The sequence below is a fragment of the Carcharodon carcharias genome, chromosome 13, assembly GCF_017639515.1.
Source record: "Carcharodon carcharias isolate sCarCar2 chromosome 13, sCarCar2.pri, whole genome shotgun sequence".
In the NCBI taxonomy this organism is placed as follows: Eukaryota; Metazoa; Chordata; class Chondrichthyes; order Lamniformes; family Lamnidae; genus Carcharodon; species Carcharodon carcharias.
The window spans coordinates 140,758,799-140,784,274 of NC_054479.1; the positions used below are offsets into that span (position 1 = coordinate 140,758,799).

Below are 25,476 nucleotides of genomic sequence, written 5' to 3' on the forward strand. Positions count from 1 at the left end.
TCCAAAAGAAAACACTTTAACAATATAGTGTTCCCTCACTATTACACTGAAGCATCAGCCGGGTTTGAATATCCCAAGTCCTTGAATGGAGTGAGTGATACTGAGTGAAGCCAGCTAAATAATCTGTTGAAGGGTCATTCGGACTGGAAGCGTTAACTGTGTCCCTCTCCGCAGATGCTGCCAGACCTGCTGAGTTTTTCCAGGTATTTTTGTTTTTGTGTTGTAAATAGTTACTGTGTTTGGAGTGTAAAAACGTGAGACATGGTAACATTATAATTTATTGGGTTTCTAGATCTGTGGACTTGAATACAATATCTAAATTTCTTGGATTAACAAGACAGACTGGCCAACTTTATTATTTTACTTATCATTACATTTTGCTTTAAGAAAACCAGCACATTTTGCCCTCAGCAGTGTCAGCTTCTGTCACCAATTATGGAGCTTGACACCAATGGGTTAATAATTCACTGTTACACTTTTAACAAACTTAGTACGAACCAAAACATTGGGGTTAAAAATATTTATTCTGTTGAGTTTTTATATTCTACATGCAGTTGGAGTACAGCTTAAGTACACAATTAAAAGTTATATAGTGAAAAGGAAACTATACAGCACAAATATTTGAAGAGAAGGGGGCCGTACCTTCAGCTGCCTGGGCCCTAAGCTCTGGATTTCCCGCTCTAAACATATCTTCCTCTCTCCCTCTTTAAGACACTTCTTAAAACCTATCTCTTTGACCAAGCTTTTGGCCATCTGCCCTAATATCATCTTATGTGGCTCAGTGTCTAATTTTGCTTTATAATGCTCCTGCGAAGCGCCTTGGGATGTTTTATCAAGAACAAGGTGCTTTATAAATATAAATTGTTGCTGAGAAAAGTTGTCTTTCAATACAAGAAATCTTAGCTTAAAACTACCGTGACCTAAGGGAAAAGATTTGAATAGCCTGAAGCTTTGGCTGTTTCTTAGCAGTCTGGTGTTCTGTGCATGCCTATTATTTAAGGGAGATTGCCACAGGCAACTTTTATTATTCTTCTTCACGACAAAATGTTACAAGTTTTTTTTTATGAAAATACTTCAAACTTATGAATTTGTTAAAAAATGGAAAGAGAGCTTTACTGTATTTATCAAAGCTATGCCCTATAGAAGCTGTACGCAACAAATCAAAAACATAGTTTGATTCTTCATGCTTATATTGCCACTTTGAAGAGAGCTTAAATGATATGGTAGAACCCCAAATCTGTTAAGACATACCCAGTCTGTACATGATGTAGCTTTATATCATAATATGCAGTTTCAACTCTGACTAAACAAACTATATCTCACTGGTTTCTTTTAATAAATGTGGCGGTTGTACTGGTATGGAGGGTAGAGACCATCATAGTGCCATTGACGCCATGACTCAACATTTTCACGGGTCCTTTCATATTGTTCTATGGAATAATTAGAAGAAGAAAAGGATTAGATTGAAATTGTTAATTAGCTAATTAAAGAAAAGGATTATTTTCATTACCATCACAATTTTCCAGATTTATCCTAGCACAGACTGTGGATCATACAGTAATCTTTCTTGGCAAGTCAAAGGCACCAGCAGCACAACTGTTTATCTGGTACATTCATTGGACTGAAACAGTGTATACTGAATGTCTACCGGTGAAATAGTTTTACTTCTTCCAGAAAGTGCACATGCAGTCCCAATATCTCTTTCTCGTGTAGTAACGTTGTACGTTGGCAATACTTGTGAACAAGTAGATAAAACATCACAGCATGGCAATCCAATGCTAAAGTAAATTTTACCAGAGTCCAAGATGAGGATGACTTTTTTAATATAATGGACAACTGTAGTATGTGCCAGCTGCTTTCAATAGCTGTTTGAAGTTAAGTGCTGTTTAAAGTAGTGTTTCAAACGCCCAGACATGTAACTGTAGAGCAAGATGGATGATAAATATTACATAAAATAACAGTTGTGAGTGTGTCTGAATACACTTAATGCTCTCAATGACTATATACATTTCCCTCCCACAGTGGGAACCCCATCGCTATTAAAACCAAAGAATCATCATAAACCCTTAATAATGATACATATTTAGTTCTTTTTTAATCTTAGGTTTCAGTAAAGATTCTGTGGTCTGAGAATAAGCTGCTTTATACTCTTGACAAACTGGTTAGATTCACTAAATATCACTTGTCAGCATTGATAGTTATCAGTGTTACCTGCTCTGCAAATCTTATTTCATAATAACATAGCTAAGCCTCATTGTAATTCGAAACCCACTTGACCCTGAGCTGAGTCTCCAACCCAGGATCCTTCAGCACCAAGACCATCTACTTCCACATTATAACATTGTACATCCCCACACCATTTCAGCTAATCTACTGCTGGAACTCCTCAACTGTACCTTTGTTACCTCCAGGCTGAACTATTCCAGCTCTCTCCTGGTGGGCCTTCCATAAACTTCAGCTCACCCAAAACTCTGCTATCTGTATTGTAATTCACATCAAGTTCTGTTCACCCATGTGTGTTCAATGACCTCGATTAGCTACTGGTCCAGCAGGACCTCAATTTTAAAATTCTCATCCTGGTTTTCGAATCCCTCCAGGGTCTCCCCCTTGCCTATCTCTGTAACCTTCTCCAGCCCCACAACCATCCAAGATCTCTGAACTCTAATTCCGGTCTCTTACACATCCTGATTTTCACCATTCCACCAATGATGACTGCACCTTTGGCTGCCTAGGCCCTAAGCTTTGAAATTCTCTCCCTAAACCTCATAAGATATAGAAGCATGAGAAGGCCATTTGGCCCCTCGAGCCTGTTTCTGATTGTAATCTTAACTCCACTTTTCTACACACTAACGCCACCACCCCCCCACCACACCCCAAAATTCTTGACTCCCTTGTTGATCAGAAATCTGCCTAACTCAGCCTTTAATATGTTCAATGACACAGCCTCCACAGCTCACTAGGAAGGGAATTCCAAAGGCTAATGACCCTCTGAGAAAAAAAATTCTCCTCATCTTAAATGGAGACCCTTTATTTTTAAACTGTGCCTCTAGTTCTAGATTTCCCCCATGAGTTGTGCAACATCTTCTCAGCATCTACCCTATTGAGCCCCCCACCACCCCCCCAGAGTTGTACGTCTCGATAAGATCATCTCTCATTCTGCTAAACTCCAATCTGTATAGGCTCAACCTGCTTAACCTAGCCTCTTAAGGCAGCCCCTTCATCCCAGGAATCAGCCTACTGAACTTTCTCTGAACTGCTTCCGATGCAAGCATATCCCTCCTTAAGTAGGAAACCAAAATTGTACGCAGTACTCCAGGGGCAGAAATTTTCACTTGGTGGACGGGCACACGCCCGGTCCTCTTGAGCGTGAAATGACACGCGTTGACATTGGCCAAGCATGCTGACATCAACGTGCAGTCATGCGATAGTTCGGTCAATGGACGTGCAACGTAGCTGGCAGTGCGCCTGCCGACAATTAAAAGACCTGTTAAGGCCATTAAGTTATCAATTAAATTGAAATTTTTGCTGCCCGTCCAACCTAGTAGTTGATAGGCAGGCAAAAAGGCCAAGCGGCCTTTGCATTTTTTTGGAAACATCATCCATGGGCCAGATGAGGTTTCCAAAAGCAAATGCAAATAAAGTAAAATCTTTATTTTTTTATTAATAACATGTCCCTGCTCATGTGACAGAGTCACATGAGGGGACATGTTTCATTACATATCGTTTTGTTATTTTTTTTCATGTCTCTTCATCTCCCTGAGGCAGCTTCGTGCCTCAGAGAGATTACACAGCGTTCACTCGTGCGCATGCATGAAGTTCGCGCTCGGCCCACTTGCCCCCTCCCCACACAGGCAGTGCTCAGCGCTGCCGCTCACATTTCACACTGGGCGGGCCTTAATTGGTGTGGTGCCGATCGCAGGCGGTGGTCAGCTTCCCACCTGCCCCCTCTGAGTCCGCCTGCCAAAGACAAAATCCTGCCCCAGGTGTGGTCCAATGACCTCCAGTTGTAGCAAGACTTCCCTACTTTAATACGTCATCCCCCTTGCAATGAAGGCCAACATTCTATTTGCCTTTCTAATTAATTGCTTTACCTACATGCTAATTTTTGTGATTCATGTATGAGGACACCCAGATCCCTCTGTACTGCAGCACTCTTCAGTTTCACTCCATTTAATTCTGCTTTGCTATTCTTCCTGCCAAAGTAGACAACTTCACATTTTCCCACATGATACTTCATCTGCCAAATGTTTATACACTTGTAAAAGTTTTCACTGTCTGCTTTTTATATATAGTGCTAGTTTTTTCTCTTTACCTAATTTTGCTCTTTAGTCATTCTTCACTGGTTTCTAAAGATTTCCCAATCTTCTGGCCTACCATTAACACTGTATGCATTTCCTTTAAATTTTATATCATCCCTAACTTCCTCGGTTAGCCACAGATGGTGTACCCTTCTCATAGGAATTATGGAATTATGAAAAAGCACCCTAAATGTCTGTCACTGCTTCTCTACCATCTTACCTTTTAACCTATTTTCCCAGTCCATTTTAGCCAACCCCATCTTAATACCCTTGTAGTTGCCTTTATTTAAGTTTAAGTCATTAGTTTTATACCCACATTTCCCACCCTCAAACTGAATGTGAAATTCTTTCATGTTATGATCACTCTTGCCCAGAGGATCCTTTCCTATCAGATCATTAATTAATCTGTCTCATTGCACGTTACCAGGTCTAACATAACCTGCTGTCTGCTTGGTTTCAGAAATATTGTTCTAAAACACTGTCCCGAATACACTCTGTGAACTGATGCTCCAGGTTATCTTTGCCAATTTGCTTTGTCCAATGTGTTTGAAGATTAAAATCACCCACAATTATTTCAGTGCCTTCCTTACAAGTCCCCATTATTTCTTAATTTATACTCTATTCTATAATGTAACTACTGGTTATGAAGCCTATAAACTACTCCCACCAGTGACTTCCTTCCTGTGCTATTTTTTGTCTCCACCCAAACTGATTCTACATCTTGATCTTCTGAACCAATTGTACTGACGCACTATTGTACTGAGTGCATCATTTGTTAACAGAGCTCTCTCCCCTGCCCCTCTCCCCTTTCAGTCCTTCCAAAGTGTCAAATATCCCTGAATATTCAGATCCCAAGCCTTAGCCACCTTGTAACCACATCTCTGTAATGGTGATCATATCATACTAATTTATTTTTGTGCTATTAATTCATCCATCTTGTTATGAATGCTGTTAGCATTCAAATAAAGAGCTTTTAATTCTGTCTTTTTACCATTTTTTGTATCTAATCTTATTTCCTTTAAATTTGTATGCTCTGTGCCTTCCTGTGATACTCTGATTAGCATTTCATGACCTATTGCCTTGTCCTTTCTCTTTAATTTTCCAAAGTCTCCCCTAACAAAAACCCTCCCACTCCTGTCCTCACTGCCTCTCCACCTTTATCTCCTTCAAGATGCTGTTTAACACCCACCTCTTTGATCGTGCTTTTGGTCAACTGTACTAATATTTCATCACGTGAAGTCAAATTTTGTTTCTCTTTGGAACATTTTACTATGTTAAAGGTACTATATAAATGCAAGGTGCCTGCACGTTCATATGTGAAACCAATTTAAAACTGTTGTTATCTGATATTCTACTTTAGTTGTCCTCCATGTAGTTAGACAGCCTGAGGATGCCTAGTAAGCATTAGAAACTTGCTAGTCTGATCTAGATCAGGCACAGGGCCCAATATCAGATGGGTCTTGGGCCAACCTACAGAGTTCAATTCTTTGTACCCAGTTCATGCCATAAGGCCAGCGTAAACCAAGTTCCACACCTAATATATTTGAGAACAAGGGGAAAGAAAAATATTACCTGGGGATATATCTTCAGTACTTCAGTGATCATTAGGCTGCAGGATATCATATGAGGAATGGAATACATTCCACTTCAGTTATTCAGTAACAGTTTCAAACACCTTCAAGCCTACTGTAGCATGGCTAAATGTGGGGTAAAGTTTCTGCTGCTCTGCCTCAACATTGTCCTAAACTCAGAAGGGTGTCCCGCACTGCACCAGTGTGACATTTTTACATTTCTCAGCATCAGCCATCTCTCCAAGGGAGAGTGCCAATTTAGGCACTGTTTAATGCTGGAAGCTACCATGCTGTCACCTACAACTGCTCAGACACCTTGATGTAGGGTTTTACATTGTGCAGGCAGAAAAGATTTTCAACCCATCAGTCTGAAGTGCACAAGACTAACTGAACGTCCTGAGTTTCTAAATACAAATCCTCAGTGTTTCTCCATTAGAGGGATGTCAGAGTTGATGCTGGTCTAGTCTTGTCTATCCTTTTATCCAAATTTTCCATTTTCCACCATCCCAGGCCCTACTTTGCCATGCTTTGAAAGGATAACTTGTTCCTGACTATTACCTCCAGGATTGTGGACAGTTTGTAAAGAATGCATCATCATAGCATGGGTTAACTCTGCTATTAACGATTATTCGCCATCAGAAAAGTATCTTGGTTCTACCCCCTATTCACTGTGTGGAAAACCACACAAATGAAACCAATTTAGCGCACACAGTTTTTCTGCAGTTGTCTACATAAATTTGACAACTATGTTCAAAGACCTTGCTAATTCAGCAGAGATTATTTGCAGGACAACACAGTTGGACAATAACCTCCAGCACGAACAACTGTGGAGCGGTGAAACATCATTTCACAGTGAGTTGCCAGTCACATTTAAAAATGGGGAAGCCAGTGTTCAGAAGTGAAGTCCTTCCATGCAGTTGAGAAAGGAAAATCAAACAGAAGTTCAGTGGAGACCAATGCCAAACATCTTATGACCGTTAAAGTTACACAGAGGCAGCAGTCTGACTATCAAAAATCTGAGCTGGAGAACATTGCAACATAAAAAGAGGTTTTTAAAAAGCTAGCAATGCTAAGAATTTTGTATTTTTTAAATTAACTGTATAAACTATTTCTCACTTCATCCTTCACTTTACTTCGCATCTAGTTTTTGATTCCTTACCATCTTGCTCCTCTTCTACAAAATTCTCCCATTCATTCAGCTGCTCCTCATGATATTCCTTCCTTCGTTCATCAGCTGCAAGCCTTTGTCTGTTCTCAGCTGCAAGAAAAAGAGGTTTTAAACATGTTTTGAGGTTCATGCCTTTGCCACTGCACATATTTCGAATGTAAATGATTGCGACGATTATCTAACTTTTTTATTTAAAACAAGGTATGGATTATTTTGATGTAGGCAATTAAAATAATTTGTTATGATGCTAAAATGAATTTAAAACTGGTTTATGCATCTTTAATCAAGATGATGAACTTTAAAATTAAGTAACACAATCCTGATTTTTTGAGGAGACTTCCTCATACAACAATTTGTCAGAAAATCATTTTAAAGTACAGCAGGTTATGGAAAAAGTACAGAAAGCACAGAGAGGGTGGTGGTGGAGTACTGGTAATCTAACTGGACTAGTAATCCCGAGGCCTGGACTAATTCACCAAGGCAGCTGGTGAAATTTTAATTTATTTAATAAATCTGGAATGGAAAAAAACACTTGTCTCAGTAATGAATAGTTTCTGACTATGAATTGGATTGTTGTAAAAATACAGCTGGTTCAGTTCCTTCCTTTAGGAAGGAAATTGGACATCTTTACTGGGTCTGGCCTACATGTGATTCCAAATCCACCACAGTGTGGCTGCCTCTGAAATGTCCAAAATGCGTCTGAAACACCAAACCATTACCAAAAGGTGAATAGGAATGAAACCAGATGGACCATCAGGCAACCATGTAAGCAGCAGAAACAACAATCGCACACCATGCCCAACTGTCCCAGCAAATTCCTCAACATCTGGGGGCTAGAGCCAAAGTTGGGAGAACTGGCTCACAGACTGGTCAAACAATGGCATGACATAGTCATACTCACCATCTCATACTGGCTGCATCACCAATCCTGGTTATGTCCTGTCCCACCAGCAGAACAGACCCACCAGAGGTGGCAGCACAATGTTCTGCAGTCAGGAGAGTTGCCCTGGTAGTCCTCAACATTGACTCCGGACACCATGAGGTTTCATGGCATTAGGTCAAACATGGGCAAGAAAACTTGCTGATTACAACATACTGCCCTCCCTCAGCTGATGAATCAGTGCTCCTCTACGTTGAAAACCACTTGGAGGAAGCACTCAGGTTGGCAAGGGCACAGAATGTACTATGGGTGGGTGACTTCAATGTCCAGCATCAAGTGTAGCTTGCTAGCACCACTACTGACTGAGCTGGTCAAGTCCTAAAACTGCTGGATTGGGGCTGCAGCAGGTGGTGAGGGAACCAACAAGAGGGTAAAACCTATTTAATCACAGTCTCACCAATTGACCTCTCAGAGATTCATCTGTCTAAACAGTATTGGTAGGAGTGATAACCACACAGTCTTCATGGAGACGAAGTTTCACACTGAGGATACCCTCCATTAATTATGCTGTGTGACAATGCCATTGTGCTAAATGGGACAGATTCAGAACAGATCTAGAAGCTCAAAATTGGGCATCCATGAGATGCTGTGGGCCATTAGCAGCAGCAGAATTGTACTCGAACACAATCTGTAACCTCATGGCCTGACATAGCCCCCACTCTACCATTACCATCAAGCCAGGGGATGAACCCTGGTTCAAAGAAGAGTGCAGGAGGACATGCCAGGAGCAGCACCAGACATACCTAAAAATGAGGTGTCAACCTGATGAAGCTACAACACAGGACTACTTGCTTATTAAACAAAGAAAGTAGACAGAGCTAAGTGATCCCAGAACCAAAGGATCAGATCAAAATTCTGCAGTTCTGCTATATCCAGTCATGAATGGATGTAAGAGCTAAAACTTTAGAGGTGAGGTGAGAGTGACTGCCCTTAACATCAAGGCAGCATTTGACCGAGTGGCATCAAGGAGTCCTAGCACAATGAATCAATGGGAATCAGGGGAAAACTCTGCTGGTTGGAGTCATACTCACCACAAAGGAAGATGATTGTGGTTGTTGGAGGTCAATCATCTCAGTTCCAGGACATCACTGCAGGAGTTCCTCAGGGTAGTGTCCTCGACCCAACCATTTTCAGCTGCTTCATCAATAACCTTCCTTTCATCAAAATGTCAGAAGTGGGGATGTTCGCTGATGATTGCACAATGTTCAGCACCATTTGCGACTTCTCAGATACTGAAGCAGCCCATGTACAAATGCAACAAGACCTGAACAATAATCAGGCTTGGGCTGACGAGTGGCAAGTAATATTCATACCACACAAGTGTCAGGCAATGACTATCTCTGATGAGAGAATCTAACCATCGCCCCTTGACATTCAATGGCATTACCATCACTGAATCCCTCGCAATCAACATCCTGGAGATTACTATTGACCAGAAATTGAACTGGACTCAGCTATATAAATACTGTGGCTACAAGAGCATGTCAGAGGCTGGGAATTCTGTGGCAAGTATCTCATCTCCTGACTCCCCAAAGCCTGTCCACTATCTACAAGGCACAGGCCAGGAGTGTGATGGAAAAGTCCCCACTTGCCTGGATGAGTGCATCCCCTCCAACAACACATAAGAAGCTTGATGCCATGCAGGACAAAGCAGCCCACTTGATTGGCACCCCATCCACAAACATTCATTCACTCCACCAGAGATGCACAGTAGCAGCAGTGTGTACCGTCTATAAGATGCACTGCAGGAACTCACCAAGGCTCCTTAGACAGCACCTTCCAAACACAAAACCATTACCATCTAGAAGGACAAGGGCAGCAGACACATGGGAACACCACCACCTGGAATTTCCCTCCAAGCCAATCACCATCCTGACTTGGAAGTATATCGCCGTTCCTTCACTGTTGCTTGGTCAAAATCCTGGAACTCCCTTCCTAACAGCACTGTGGGTGTACCTACACCACATGGACTACAGCGGCTCAAGAAGGCAGCTCATCACCACCTTCTCAAGGGCAACTAGGGATGGACAATAAATGCTGGCCAAGCCAGTGACACTCACATTCCACGAATTAAATTTAAATAAGAACGGTGATGGGTAATTAAGTAACCCGTGGAAGGGGGGGGCACCACAAATATCTCCATCTTCAATAATGGCGGAGCCCAGCACATCAGTGTAAAAACAAGGGTGAAGCATCTGCAAACATCTTCAGTCAGAATTGCCACCTGGATGATCCATCTCGGCCTCCTCCTGAGATCCACAGCACCACAGATGTCAGTCTTCAGCCTATTCAATTCATTTCATGTGATATCAAGAAACGGCTGAAGGCACTGGTTACTGCAAAGGCCATGGGCCCTGACAATATTCCAGCTGTGTTACAGAAAGCTTGTGTCCCAGAATGAGCGGCATTCCTACCAAGCGGTTCCAACACAGCCACAACACTAGCATCTATACGACAATGTGGAAAATTGCCCAGGTAAGTCCTGCACATAAAAATTATAACAAATCAAATCAGGCCAATTACAGCCCCATTAGTCTACTCTTGATCATCAGAAAAGTGATGGAAGATGCCGTTGTGCTATCAAGCGGCACTTATTCAGTAATAACCTACTCAGTTGGATTCCGCTAGGCCACTCAGCTCCTGATCTCATTACAGCCTTGGTCCAAACATGAGCAGAAGGCTGAATGCTAGAAGTGAGGTGAGAGGGATGCCCTTGAAATCAAGGCAGCATTTGACCATGTGTGGCATCAAGGAACCTTAGCAAAATTGAAGACAGTAGGAATCGGGAAGAAAACTCACCACTGGTTGGAGTCATACCTAATGCAAAGGCTGTGGCTGTTGAAGGTCATTAATCTCACGCCCAGGACATTGCTGCAGAGGTTGCTCAGAGTAGTCCTAGGCCTAATGATACTCAGCTGCTTCACCAGTAACTTTCTCTCCATTATAAGGTCAGAAGTGGAGATGTTCACCATGATTGCACAGTGCAAGGCAATGACCATCTTCAAAAAGAGAGAATCTAAACATCTTCCTTTGACATTCAATGGCATTCCCATCACTGAATCCCCTAACCATCAACCATCCTGGGGGTTACCATTGATTAGAAACTTAACTGGACCAGTCATATAAATACCGTAACTAAAAGAGCAGGTCAGAAACTGGGAATCCTGTGGCGAGTAACTCACCTCCTGACTCCCTAAAGGATGTCCGCCATCTACAAGGCACAATTCAGGAGTGTGATGGAATACTTCTCACTTGCTTGGATGAATGCAACTCCAACAACACTCAGCTTGAACCACCCATTTGATCGGCACCCCATCCACCACCTTAAACAGTTACTTGCTCCACCACAAACACACAGTGGCAACACAGTGGTACCAGCTACAAGTTGCACTACAGAAACTTGCCACGCCTCCTTCCCAAATCCTCAACCTTTACCACCTAGAAGGACAAGGGGAGCACTGTGGGTGTACCTACACCACATGGACTGCAGCAGTCCAAGAAGACAGCTCTCCACCACCTTCTCAAGGGCAATTAGGGATGGGCAACAAATGCTGTAATTGCCTATGTCCTATGAAAAATATAATTCAATATAATTGTGTTCTTTTTAACCATTTGCCTTTTCATCTTATGTACAAATTCTCCAGTGATGGTTAACATCTAATTTAAATACCAATGCCAGATGAATGTGTAAATTCATTCTGAATATTTCTGGTTCCTATATTTGATCAGTTAGAATGCTGTACATTATCCTGATTCTGATCTTCTGTCTTATAAGACCATAAGACATAGGAGCAGAAATTAGGCCAATCGGCCCATCGAGTCTGCTCCACCATTCAATCATGGCTGATAAGTTTCTCAACCCCATTCTCCCGCCTTCTCCCCATAACCTTTGATCCCTTTACCAATAATCTTCCCTTCCCTCTGATGAGTGGTTGCTTACAGGCCCAATACCAAATGCTCTACAACCCCCTTCCTAAGAATCACATTTAAATATTTTATTTCAGCAACACGGAAATTATTCCTAATATTTTAAACTCCCACCTTTGACCAATTAAAACTTTTTAAAAACTCTTTTCCTAGCTCACATTCTCTACTCCTCTCATCCCATCCTTCCATCTTCCCCTCCCACTTGTACAAATTTGTTTGTCTCCTTGTTATATCATTAAATTCTAATCTTTAAATGATGGTGCAGATGTTTAGATTTTTTTTAACATGGTTTTTAACACCAAGTTAAATAAACTCTAGATAGACTTCTGGCATCCCCATGAGCCCAGTCAGGTGACTAAAAAATAGTTGGCAACATTCTCATGCACAGCAGAGCTCACACAGTTTTCCCAACGTCATATCGCGATTCATAGTGGCTGATGAGAAGCGGGTTCAGAGTCTTAGAAGAGGTTTTGTCAATTCTGCAGCACTGTCAGAGATGTTGGTGTTGGTGTTATGAAATTAGCCAGCCTGCTTGTGAAATTCAACAGAGTCATAGCGTTCACTGTTTCTTTTCATTGTGTTAACACTGAATAAGCTTGTAAAGAAATATCCCACTCTGAAACTTCAAACTGTTGTTTATTTGAATTATTTATGAAGCCATTTTGATTTAAGATAAAATGACCAATTAAGAAAAGTGACCCAAATTATATAAATCACTTTTAAAACCACTTATCAAATCTTACCTCTGCATAACGAGTTACTACTGCTTGAAAATATGCTTTCAGTTTATACTTACTAAACAAGTGGAACATGGAGAAAAAGTAAATATGATCGCCACCACAGCATAATGTTAAAAGTTTTCAATAAAATGTGTTTAAACCACAATACTTTGTAAACCCAATTTAAAGGTAAAGCCCAGAGAGAACCTTCATTCAGTCTGGATCCACCACATACTGTACCATAGATTGTTCAAATATAGATTGTTAAAATGTGTATTCACATCCAATTCAGACTGACTCATAAAGAGCAAGAAATGTCCCCACAAGAAGGAATGAGTTATCCCATTCCACTGTTGCCAGCCCTCATTCAACCCGGCCACAAAATGGCATCAGTAGAGCCTGAAGGCAGATTTCCTAAATATCCTTTCATTCAAGGACCAATCAGCATCAAAACATGATCCCATTCAACCTAAACATTACAATAAAATTGAAGGAAAAATATATTTCTGAAGCAAAATAGCCAATGGAGATGGAATTGTGAAAATGGTTCTCGACAGTAGTACCATCCATGCATGGATAAACTACTAGCATCTTTCTAGACACCTATGGCATATTTCAAATTGCTGGTATCGTGGATTGTAATGGCGTATTTGATGTGACTAATAGCTTATCGACTGACTGACAGGTGACCAACAGGCATTTTCCTTTACAGCCATAAAATGGCTCATAGAGCTGATTCTAACAGTGTCTCAGACCTCCTGTGTTCAATAAAGGATGAACAGAAGGGGTTCTAGTTGGCTGTGACACGTTAAATGTTTTAGTAAAAACCCAGAATAGGTTAAAATAAATGGCAGAGCTCTCGTAGACAGTGGGAAGCTCCTCAAAGAGAGTCCCAGCCCCATTGTTAACGTTGGCAGTAGGCTAGAAATGATTGCCAGAATCCTTATATATGTTGGCAGAGTTCCAGACATGGCTAGGCGTACCATGTATGGGTAATAGATTTGATAGCCAGGGCCATCTTTCTGAGATTGGGAGCTAATGTTGGTGTTTCGGATGGTGGCGAGAGTATCTACAAACCAATAGCTGCAGTGTAACTGAAGTGGCTATGACTGTCCTGATTGGAATTGAACTGAATCAGAAACCCACATTCTGGCAGGAGCTAGATGGAAGCTTCTACTGGTTGCAGAGACGAGCCACAGTCAGGTGCGGTCTGTTGACATCTTTGCTGGATTTGGCAATTTCAAATCAACTACAACACTTTTCTTATTCATTTACCATAAAACACATCAAAAAGTCTCTAAAAAAAATACCATTTTACTATAAAGAATCAAAATGTCCTTTTGTCCAAAGCGTTTCAGATTATTCAAGTTTAAGATAAAATATGTAAAAGTTAAAGAAAAATAATCAATATTAACAGTTTAACAGCACTTATTAAATCCCAAATATATCTGATGTATCAAAAGACACTTTCAGATTACGTCTACGGAGAGAGTGTGACTTTCAAAAAGAAATTAGATCAATATTGCTGATCCTATGCAAAAAGCCAAATATTAAGAATTAGCTTAGTCCAAAGGTCAAACTAGTCGAGATCCTAATCAATTTCAATTTCCTGGAGTGTAATATTCTCCTGGGAATTTGTGCTTGTTCAGGAGTGAATCAAATGTCATTATTTGAGTGCTATATGAGTTTTGTACAGAATGCAGATTGGCTGCATTCACCTCTGTTTACAGCCAATTTCAATACTAAAATACATGGAGGGAGTGAAATTAGTTTTTGTCAGTAGCACCAGATGAGCAGTTTCAGTTCCATTGATTTCACTGGAGCTGAATATCTATCTGACAGGTGTATAACAGACAGCGAGGAGACAGGTGTATGACAGGCAGCCAGTGCAACACCACCTGTTCTGTGTTAATATCCAAGGGGATTTTTAAAATTCACTCTTGAGATGTGATCACTGCTGGCAAGGTAAGCATTTGTTACCCATCCCTAATTGCCCTTGAGAAGGCAGTGGTGAGCAGCCTTCTTGAACCGCTGCAGTCCCTGTGGTGTAAGTACACCCACCATGCTGTTAGAAGGGAGTTCTGTAGTGGTTTGATACAACTGGGTGGCTAGCTAGGCCATTTCAGAGGGCAGTTAAGGGGTCAACCACATTACTGTGGATCTTGTGTCACATGTTGGCCAGACCAGCTAAGGATGGCAGATTTCCTTAGATTAGTGAACCAGTTAGATTTTTACAACAATCAGCAACGGTTTCATGGTCATCATTAGACTTTTAATTCCAGATTTTTTATTGAATCAAATTTCACCAAATGCTGTGGTAGGATTTGAATCCTGGTCCCCAGAGCATTACCCTGGGTCACTAGTCCAGCAACAATACCACTATGCTATCACCTCCCCATTAGGTTCCAGAAATGCAACTGTACCAAAAATGGATGCCTCTTGCCCAATCATTTTGGTTACTTAATTTACTATCTTGTACCATTTCACCAAGACGCACCATTTAAATAATTGTTCAATTAAACTCCCCCTCGCTGATACCCAACATCCTCAGCTTCTCCCAGTCTTTCTTTCCTCCTATTTGGTTTGGTTGGCACTGGATTCACCTCTGAGTTAGAAGGTACAGATTCAAATTTCACTATGGAGTTACACAAATAGTCTAGGTTGGCATGACTCATGGTGCATGGTATGGCTGGGAGTGTCTTGTTTGGATGCAATATGAAATTATGGCCTTGTCTACCTGCTCACTGAAGTAAAATGATCCCAGCATTTGAAGAGTAGGGAATTCTGCTGGTGTGGCAACCAGCATTCCTGCCTCCACCAAAGTTACCCAATGGAAATGATCTGCTCATTCCTTCACTTTTTATTTATGGGCCTTTGTGTACAGAATGACTGTTGCACTTTTCCTATAGAACAGTCACTACGCTTCAAAAATTAATCCTTTGTTTGGTAAAACGCCTTGGACTATCCTGAAGGGGAACAAAACCGATCTCTAAAAATTCTTAAAGGCTTTGAAACCCCACGTTCAAAACATCACCTTCTTGGAAATGACTACAATTTTACAATGGTAACAAAAGTTTTATCACTGATACTGCCCAGGCCAATAACTATGTGAATGCAGCTATATTTTACATCCCACTCCAAACCAGTTTAATGTACAGAGTTTGAGAACTTTTTTTTTGCATTATTTCAAAATATTTCGACATTTGATGCATAATATAATCATTACTAAACTTTCCAACAGCAATGCAAAATGTAATCATTTTGTCCAATAAACTGCACACTTTCTCTGGGATTATAATTCCACTTGCTCAGCTCCAAATTGGATTTTCACAGCCAGTTTTTCTGACTGACAGGGCTGGTGGCGAGTGGACACGACTGTTTTATTAAACAGCCATATCACGGCTCATAAAGCCCCTGCTCTGGATACCAGTGCCTCAGAGCACCGGCTTAGTAGACAATGAGTACGGCAGGGGCAAAGGGTTCAGATTGGAGACGGGTTGAGCCCCGAATGGTGGTCGTCTTGATTCTGGGGCGGGGTGAATGGGGGCCACTGTTTGAAGCCACTGGGCGTTAATGTCTGGAACAGACCCCGAGGAATGACCCAGGTCACCAGCCTGTCCTGTACCTCCCAGAACAGCCCCACTGAAACTACAGGTTCCACAAGTAACTCGAAAAGGAATGACATCTGACAATAGCGCAGATTATTATATACATTCAGCAGATATATCTGTACTTTCGGCGGGCTGTAGTTTTCTGTTGGCATTTTATACTATGACCAGTATATAAGCTGACTGCTCTATACCTCTACCACAAAGGTTAATCGATGAAATAAACACCACCTTCTTCAGCACTTATAAACCGTGTGCCAACAGAAACACCAAACTCCCACTATTAAAATATTAGACTGTTCGGAACGCAGAATATTTGAGGATTTTTTTTTTATTCCTAAATTTCCGAAACCCTTCCAGCGGAGAAAGCAACAAGAGGACAGGGCGAGGGAGAGAGGGCTTAACGGAGAGAGGTATTAACGGAAAGGGGGAGAGGTATTAACGGAAACTTGATGAATTTTTGGGTCCCCATATCATAATTTCCAGTTACTGGGTGATTAGTAAATTTAATCGGAGTGAGGTTGAATGCCACCAGCTCGCCCTCCCTCTCTCTCCCTTTCTCTCCCTCCCTCCCTGTCTCCCTCCCCCTCCCTCTCTCTCCCTCCCTCCCTCTCTCCCTCCCTCCCTCTCTCTCTCCCTCCCCCTCCCTCTCTCTCCCTCTCCCTCCCTCCCTCTCTCTCTCCCTCTCCCTCTCTCTCCCTCTCTCCCCCTCTCTCTCCCTCTCTCCCCCTCCCTCTCTCTCCCTCCCCCTCTCTCTCCCTCCCCCTCCCTCTCTCTCTCTCCCTCTCTCTCCCTCTCCCTCCCTCCTTCTCTCTCCCTCCCCCCTCTCTCTCCCTCCCTCCCTCTCTCTCCCTCCCCCTCTCTCTCTCCCTCCCTCTCTCTCTCCCTCCCCCTCCTTCTCTCTCCCTCCCTCTCTCTCCCTCCCCCTCTCTCTCTCCCTCCCTCCCTCTCTCTCTCCCTCTCCCTCCCTCCCTCTCTCCCCCTCTCTCTCCCTCTCTCCCCCTCCCTCTCTCTCCCTCCCCCTCTCTCTCCCTCCCCCTCTCTCTCTCTCTCCCTCCCCCTCTCTCTCCCTCCCCCTCTCTCTCTCTCTCCCTCCCTCTCTCTCTCCCTCCCTCCCTCCCTCTCTCTCTCCCTCTCTCTCTCCCTCCCTCCCTCTCCCTCCCTCTCTCTCTCCCTCCCTCCCTCCCTCTCTCTCTCCCTCTCTCTCTCTCTCTCTGAGCACAGTTCCCTCTTTAAAAAAAAAAGCACAAATGAGCGGCTCGGAGTTGCTGACGCCTCAGACTCACCCAAAGTTTCAGCCCTGGATTTGGGAGAGCGTCTGGTCCGTCGCTTAAAGAAATTGGAGGCGTTGGCTTCAGAGAGGAAAACCTGCCTCTTCATTCCTGCGGAATCAATAAAGACACTTTTCATTGCGGCAGACAGAAGCGGGTTTATATGTTTATTCAGCAGTGAAATGCTTCTTACGTTCCTTGTCTCCCGGTTTGATGTCTTTGTCCACTTTGACCGCGGCGCCTTCAGACTCCTTCAGAACTACAGATTAGAAATGACGGGGGTGGGGGGGGGGGGGTGGTGGGAAAAAAAAGATAGAGAAACGCTCAATTTTTGGTGATGACAGGTACATTACAGCCTAGAACAAGTCCCACTTGTTTAAGCCAGTGAGGATTGAAAGGGCTGGTGTGTGTCCCTTAGCACATGAGAATCTGCGGTGGAGACTGGTGCTGCTTAAAGCCAAGAGCAAAATATAACGGACTGATTTTCCAGAACCGAGCCCCATCCCCCGACATTGTCAGAGTGGAAGCTAAAGTCCGCTAGGGAGAAATAGCCCAATTCTCCTGGTCTAAAAAAAAACAACCCCAAGCGAGGCAAGTGAACAATCCCATTATCACTGGGGAAACAGTCCGCACCTGTCAGTTCCTACACTTTTAGTGAAATGCATCTTTTTAACACCCTTCCCCCCCCAAAAAAAAAAAAAAATTCGTTTTATTAAATGTGTTGATGCAAAACTCCGTAACCGAGAGGTTAACTGTTCAGAATCTGGTGGAGACTGTAACCTTTTTAACAACAAAGCAGCCCCGAGCCCCAAGAGGAGGAGGAGGAGGAGGAGGAGGGGGGTGGGGGTGAGGGGGGTGGGGGGGGGGGGGGGGGGAAGCATCGCCTCTTTCACTGGGGACAGTCACTCTGCAAAGACCCGCAATTTCTCTGGTTCCAGAGTCCCAGTCAACTCCAAATCGCAGCTCCAGACACTGAATTGTTTTACACACAAACACACACACACACACACACACACACAAACAGAGCAGGATTCCTCCCGAGTTGAAGGGCATTTTTCCCGATGTTCTTACTCACTCGCCAGGATAAAGACGGTCGCCAGGCAGGAAAGGAAAAGGATTTGTTTCCAATTCATTTTTGCGGAGTTCTCGCTGCTCAGGATCCTCAATAGGGGAGGGGGGCAAGTTTCTGAATCGCAGCTTTAAAAATTCCACATGTGTTAAGAGAGGGAGGGAGGGAGGGAGAGAGGGAGGCCGTCTCCTGGAGTTTCCACCTCAACAGGGGTGGGGTTTTGGCTTCTCACCACCTTCACCCCCGGAGACAGGGAGCGTTCTGCCCCACTGCATACACCTCCAAAACCCAGAAGCACATTCACGTGTCCCTCCCTGCACCGGCTTTCATCCAATATTGAGAATAAATGACTGGCGTTAAATATGTCTTAGATGTAAGACAAAAACACACACAAGTTGGATCCATGCCCAGTTCACCTTATTCCAACAGAGAGGGAGAGAGAGAGAGGGATTTTAATGTGCTGCGATTTTGTTAAGGGTTGTTCAGTGTAAACACCAAACCAAATAAAGTAATTCCGTGAGAAGGAAATAATATTTCAATTCTGCACCAAAGCAGCGGGTCACACCGGGTTTCAGTAATCTCTGATTCAGTGACTTTCCGCACAGAATAATATCCTTGCAAAAGGGCAACATCCCAAAATTTAGTCCAACAAAGAATTAAATATCGGACGCCCAAACCAGATGTCAACTTGTGCTTTTCTGTCAAGTGTTTGTCTTCAGCCTGTGGCACGGAATGAAATAAATATCCACGTATGAAATTATACACAGTCAGTTGGTGAGAATTTGATAATGGATAATATTCATTTCACAATTATTATTTTTTTCCACACCACCAGCTGGAGATGGTAGCGTTGAATTTGAGTAGTTGCAGATTCATTCATGTCGACTCCACTTTCACTCCTGCTAAAATTAACTTGGAATACCAACAGTGTTTTCAAAGTAAAAAAATGGATCCATCCGAAGGCATCACCTACAGATTTCGCTTTACTGGAGTGTTTTTTTTAAAAAAAAAATTAAAACCTGACATTCTTTCATTCTAAATACATTAAAACCTGTTCACACGGAAGTTTGAGTATTTCAATTTTTCTTTATTTCATTCTATGATTGCAGGTATAAAACCCTAACAGTCTTGCACTCAAACTGAACTCTTCGTGGAAAAACAAACACGTGTGGGATTGGATCTTCAGGACCTGATCTCCAATCTAGCTCAGACTGAGGGAATAGAAGTCTCCTCTGTCTGCTGCTGTGGGTGAAGGCAATGAGTTGATGCATTTTTCTAGACTATGTACTAAAGAGAAAAAAAATGTCCTACTGAGGGTGGGGACAGATGATAGCTACTCACCAGGCAGCGGCAGGTAGTCAGTGAATGCAGTTAAACAGCCGATTAGCTCCCATTTTACAAAAATCAATGTATTATCCAGTGGGTCTTCCTCCCCCACGCCCCTGGATGATTATCCGAAAAGGAAAAATAGGCCAGGACTAAGAGGAGAAGGTGGGCAAGTGGCACTGGGCGAGTTGCTCCTTCAGAAAGCAAGCACAGACACGGCGGGCCGAAGGCCTCCTTCTGTGCTGTAACCAGTTTGTGATTGTGTGGTGGGGTGGTGGGGTGCCTGTAGTGTTTCACCGCTGCTCAGGCCTCAGCACTGGCCACACAGTGAGTGCTGCCAGCCTCCTTTACAGTGGATGGTGCTGTCTGCAGCTCCCACCTCTGGAACCCGTTCACCCTCCATCACTGGCTGCCCGCTGTAAACTTCACTGGGGAAACGGTCTGGATGTCGGCTCTCCCAAGCCCAGGACTGAGTTCAGTCCGTTAATTCTGTTTCTCTCTCCACAGATGCTGCCAGACCTGCGGAGTATTTCCAGCATTTACTATTTTTATTTGAAATTCCTGACATTTGGCAGGTTTTTTTTTACTTCTGTATCCTAGCCTAGTTGCCAGGTTTTGCAGCCTGAACTTGTTGAATTGTATTCTTCATTCTGATCCACCTCCATTTCCCTCCTTGTTGTTAACAATCCACCTCCTTCGGATGTGCTTTTTTCCCTGCATTCAGGGATTAAGGATGGCTCATTCGGGGTCTACATCCCAGATCAATGTCACAAGATTCTGGGGTAAGACGCATTATTATCTTATTTAGAAAGTGGTGTAAGATGCAAGAAGACTCAAAAGGAAGAGATAGTAACACAAAACTAGAGGCCATTTAGTATGCTGAAGGTGTTATATAAATACAGTGGCATGGTGGTAATGTAACTGGACTAGATTTCCAGAGGCCCATGCTAATGCTCTGGGGAAGTGGTTTCAAATCCCACCATGAAAGCTGGTGGAATTTAAATTCAATTAATAAATCTGGAATATAAAGCTAGTCTCAGTAATGGTGACCATGAAACTATTATTGTAAAAACCCATCTGGTTCTCTAATGCCCTTTAGGGAAGGAAATCCACCCTCCTTACCCAGTCTGGCCTACATGTGGCTCCAGACCCACAGCAATGTGGTTGACTGTTAACTGCCCTCTGAAATGGCCAAGCAAGCCGCTCAGTTCAAGGGCAATTAGGGATGGGCAACATCCCATGAAAGAATTAATTAAAAAATGCAACCTGTTATTTTAATTATTGCTCACTTTCATTGTGCTTTACTGAACCCTTGTCCCCCAAAATGCTTCTCATTTGAATCATAATTTCTTAGATCTAAGTGTCTGCAAAGCCCAATGTTAGAGGTATACCCGTAATTTCCTGGTACCAGTCAGCCTATTGGAGGGAGAACTGAGTAAAGCGATCACATTTCCTAAGGGAGGGAGAGTGGGAGGGATTAGACAGAAGCCTGTCTCCATTACCATCATAATTTTCTAGTTGCTGGCGTGCCAGTGACACTGTCAGGGCCCTGTGTATCAACTGAACATCTGATGTATAGTTTGTTGCAAAAATGTGCATCTTAAAAACAGGGAGGACTATCCAGGAAGCTAAAAGGAGGAGCGAGGACATAGCTGATGGAGAAAGGTGAAGTGGGATGAGAATTTGAATGAAGAAAGGGAATGGGAGCTGGAACCAGGGGGATAAAGTAACTGAAGGAAATCTAAAGTAAGGAACTGGGACACTGCCAGTGAAGGAAAGGTAAGGTCAAAGAGACCTAGAGAGAATTGGGGTGCAGCCAGTAAAGGAAAGTTGGAGCTGGTAGAGAACAGGTTGAGAGTTAGTGAAGGAATTGTAGAGCTGGTCGAGCAGCTGAATTCTGGCCTCTCTAAATATACATATTGAATTTATCATTGTGTAGTATTTCTTTCCTGCTTAGCAGACATGACAAGTAATAGTTTAGCTGTAGAAGCAAAATCTGTCTGTGGTGACTTTGCTGCATTATTCTAAGGAAACCAAAATGTGTGGGGAAAATGTATTTTCTTTCCAAGCATTCCAATGATCTGTTTGTTTTTTGAGGTGGCTGAGGTATAAATATTGGCAAGACACCTTGGATCTCTGACATTCACCTGAGCAGACAGATGGGACTCAGTTTTAACGCCCCACCTGAGAGACAGCAACTCCAAAAATACGTCACTGTGCTGAGTTGTCAGCCTGGAATACTTGGTCAAGTGCCGGAGTGGGAATTTCTCACTCAGGGTCACAAATACTGTGAACCAGGTCAAACAAACTCTACTGAGGAACACTGAGCAATTGACTCACAATCCCACTTGGCGAAGTAATGAACTGGATAAAGGACTATCCGGTCTTATGCCCACTCTCTTAGCAGCCAATGGCAAAGTTATCCAACTGGAGTGAAAGCACAAAAGTAGTGAGTGTTACCCATACTAGGAACAGAGGATTTAAACAGCCATTTAAAATCAAGGAAAAGTTAAAGTAATTATTGCACCTTTGTTTGATTGTTTGGAAATTTGTAAGATCTTTGGAAATATTTCTCATCATATTTGGTTTGAAATCAATATTGTAATAATGTCTTCACCTTACATCACTGAACACTTTAACATAAGTTAACACATCAGCAATTTCTATTCATCCCTGCATTATTTGCTTCTACAGCTGTATAATTTACATGCTGAGGTCTTGAGGCGCAATGGGTAATGCCCCTACCTCTGAGCCATAAGCTCTGGGTTAGAGTCCCACTTCACGACTTGATGGCCATGGTAAGAGTGGGAGAGTCTCCTGGTCAGCCAGAACCGTGTGGTGGTTGCAGCACAACAGCCCCCTCCTCACTTTCAGCTACAGGATGTAATCCATGCCAAGCATCCCCCTCACTTCAAGGGATTACCAGAGAGAGAGAGAGAATTGGTTTTGAGAAGATCCCACATGGCCAACTGGTAAAAAAAATAAAAGCCCATGGGATCCAGGGGAATGTAGCAAGCTGGATACAAAATTGGTTCAGTAGCAGGAAACAAAGGGTAATTGTTGGCCATGTTTTTGTGACTGGAAGGCTATTTCCAGTGGTGTTCCGCAGAGCTCAGCACCAGGTCTCCTGCTTTGTGTGGTACGTATTAATGATTTGGATGTAAATGTAGGGGGAATGATCAAGACGACACAAAAGTTGACTGTGTGGTTGATAGTGAGGAGGATAGCTGGAGACTGCAGGAAGATATCAATGGACTGGTCAGGTGGGCAGAAAAGTGGCAAATGGAATTCAACCCAGAGAAGTGTGAGATGGTGCATTTGGGAAGATCAGATAAAGTAAAGGATTACACAATAAATGGGAGAATACTAAGAGGTGTAGAGGAAATGAGAGTCCACAGATCCCTGAGTTACAAGGTTGTTGCAGCGTTGAGGAAGGATTGTTCTCCTTGGATCAGAGGAGGCTGAGGGGAGATTTGATTGAGATGTACACAATTGTGAGGGGCCTGGATAGTGTGGATGGGAAGGGCCTATTTACTTCAGCAAAGAGGTCAGTGACTAGGGGACATAGATTTAAAGTGATTGGTGGAAAGATTAGAGGGGAAATGAGGAAAATAAATTTCACCCAGAGGGTTGTGAAACTCTCTGCCTGAAAGAGCTGTAGAGGCAGAAACCCTCAACTCATTTAAAAGGTGTCTGGAAAGACACCTGAATCCCCTTAACCTCCAGAACTACAGACCAAATGCTGGAAAATGGGATTAGGCTTTGTGGCTCTTTTTCGGCTGGTGCAGACATGATGGACCAAGTGGTCACTTTCTGTGTCATAAACTTCCTATGATTCTATGATTTATAGGCCATCATGTGCTGTCCAATAAATTAATAAATTGATTCCTTTCTATTAGCATCTTCTTTTCTGTGAACTGTAAATAAATTCACACTCTCACCCCTAATCTCCACAATGTCCTAATAATCAGATGAATAGTTTCATTTCTTGAGACCATTGACTTCACATCCATGAATTCAGCAAAATGCTTATCACTGCTTGCTCTGCACAAAAAAGAATAGGTCAGAGCTAAAAATATTATGCAACAAATTTCACTTAATTCCACTCAATGTCAACCTTACCTGTTATTAAATATAAGAAGTCCTTTTTATTCAGCCTCTATATAAATTTCAAATCAAATTAATGAAATTTTCTTCACCATCGCTTCTTTATATGTCTTGAATTTATTGACAAAATAATTAATCTGACCTTCTCAGTAGTTTCCAAAATCTCAAATCATATGATTAATTCCATTGTTAGATCAAATAATTCACTCCTAATTTGTTTATTCATTTACAGATCATGGAATTCCCTTCGTAGTTTACTCAGCTACCTCAAACCTCCAGTCTCTATACTTGCCATTTTCAACCTGAGCCTGGCTTTCCTAGGTCCCTTACCTTGGTTTATTTTCTGTCCTTGTTGTAAAATGTTGTGTAGTGCGGTAGGTCTTATGAAGAGGTTCTGGGTCTTGTATAGCTTAACAATAAGTCTTTATTAACTACTCATAACTATGTACATATATACAGCATAAGGTCCAAGCTAGGAGCTGTCTCCATGCTTGCCTGTGCACACATATCTGTCCAGTACAAGACTGCCCTCAAGACTCGGGTCACGTGTTCCTTCACATGGCAGTGTGTGGTACTCTATCCAGTCCCACGCTGGTCCTGTCTATGCCAGACCCTAATACCACACCTCCCTCAAGTCTTTATCCAACATATTTACATTGCATTCCTGTTTAACCAACATATTTAAAATTCTTCTACTACCCCTTCTTCCCCACCCCCCACCCACCCACTCCCCTCCCCCACCCCACCCAAGTCTCCATATTTACAGATTCAGGCAGTCTGGAGACTTAATAATTCTTCCAGATCTTGTCTTTACAATAGTTGGAGGAGTTGGAGGTAGACCTTGTTGTGTTGGTGTTATGACATGGTAGATGATAGGTGCCAGATGGACCAAATCCACAAAGGAAACTTGGCCATGCTATCACAACAGGTTTGCTATTTGTATTTATTACGAGAAGATTTGTGCACTGAATTCAGAAGTAATGAGACAACTAACACCTTTAATGATTTTAAAAATTAAATTAAAACACTTATTAACAAAAGGAAATAATTTAAGCACATACGTAAGATTAGTTACTTGATATTACACAAATTCCAAAATTTCTAATTAACCTGACTGCTAACTACACACCCCATTTAAGACAACAGTCCAAAATAGAATTTAAATTTAAATAAGCCAGGTTACCAGAGTACCCACTCAACAAGAAGAATTCCAGTGGCTTTTAACACAACTTCAGTCACTGGAGCAGCACATCTTCAGAGTGACTAGGGCTTCTTCCAAGTCTGTCACAGGGTTTACATAGCCACTCCACATAGCCTTCCAATCTTCTTTACATATGTTTCTCTCTCTTTAATGTGTAAAGTCCCATTGTTCTACATGTCTTTGGAAATTTACTTTTCCCATAATATAAAAATCTTTCATGTTGTCAATGTTGCTTTTTCCCTTTTGGGAAAAATGCACATAATAACTGTGC

The 25,476-nt window shown here is 42.4% G+C and overlaps 1 protein-coding gene across 1 annotated transcript; it reads right to left on the bottom strand.

The window, feature by feature from the left end:
- Positions 1 to 505: 505 nt before the first annotated feature.
- On the bottom strand, positions 506 to 18,960 carry ucmaa (upper zone of growth plate and cartilage matrix associated a). Its single transcript, XM_041203178.1, has 5 exons — positions 18,578 to 18,960; positions 17,696 to 17,761; positions 17,518 to 17,613; positions 7,029 to 7,127; positions 506 to 1,430 (listed from the first exon to the last, which is right to left on the bottom strand). The coding sequence occupies exons 1-5, from the start codon at positions 18,633 to 18,635 to the stop codon at positions 1,333 to 1,335; spliced, it is 417 nt and encodes a 138-aa protein (XP_041059112.1). The 5' UTR covers positions 18,636 to 18,960; the 3' UTR covers positions 506 to 1,332.
- Between the last annotated feature and the right edge of the window lie 6,516 nt (positions 18,961 to 25,476).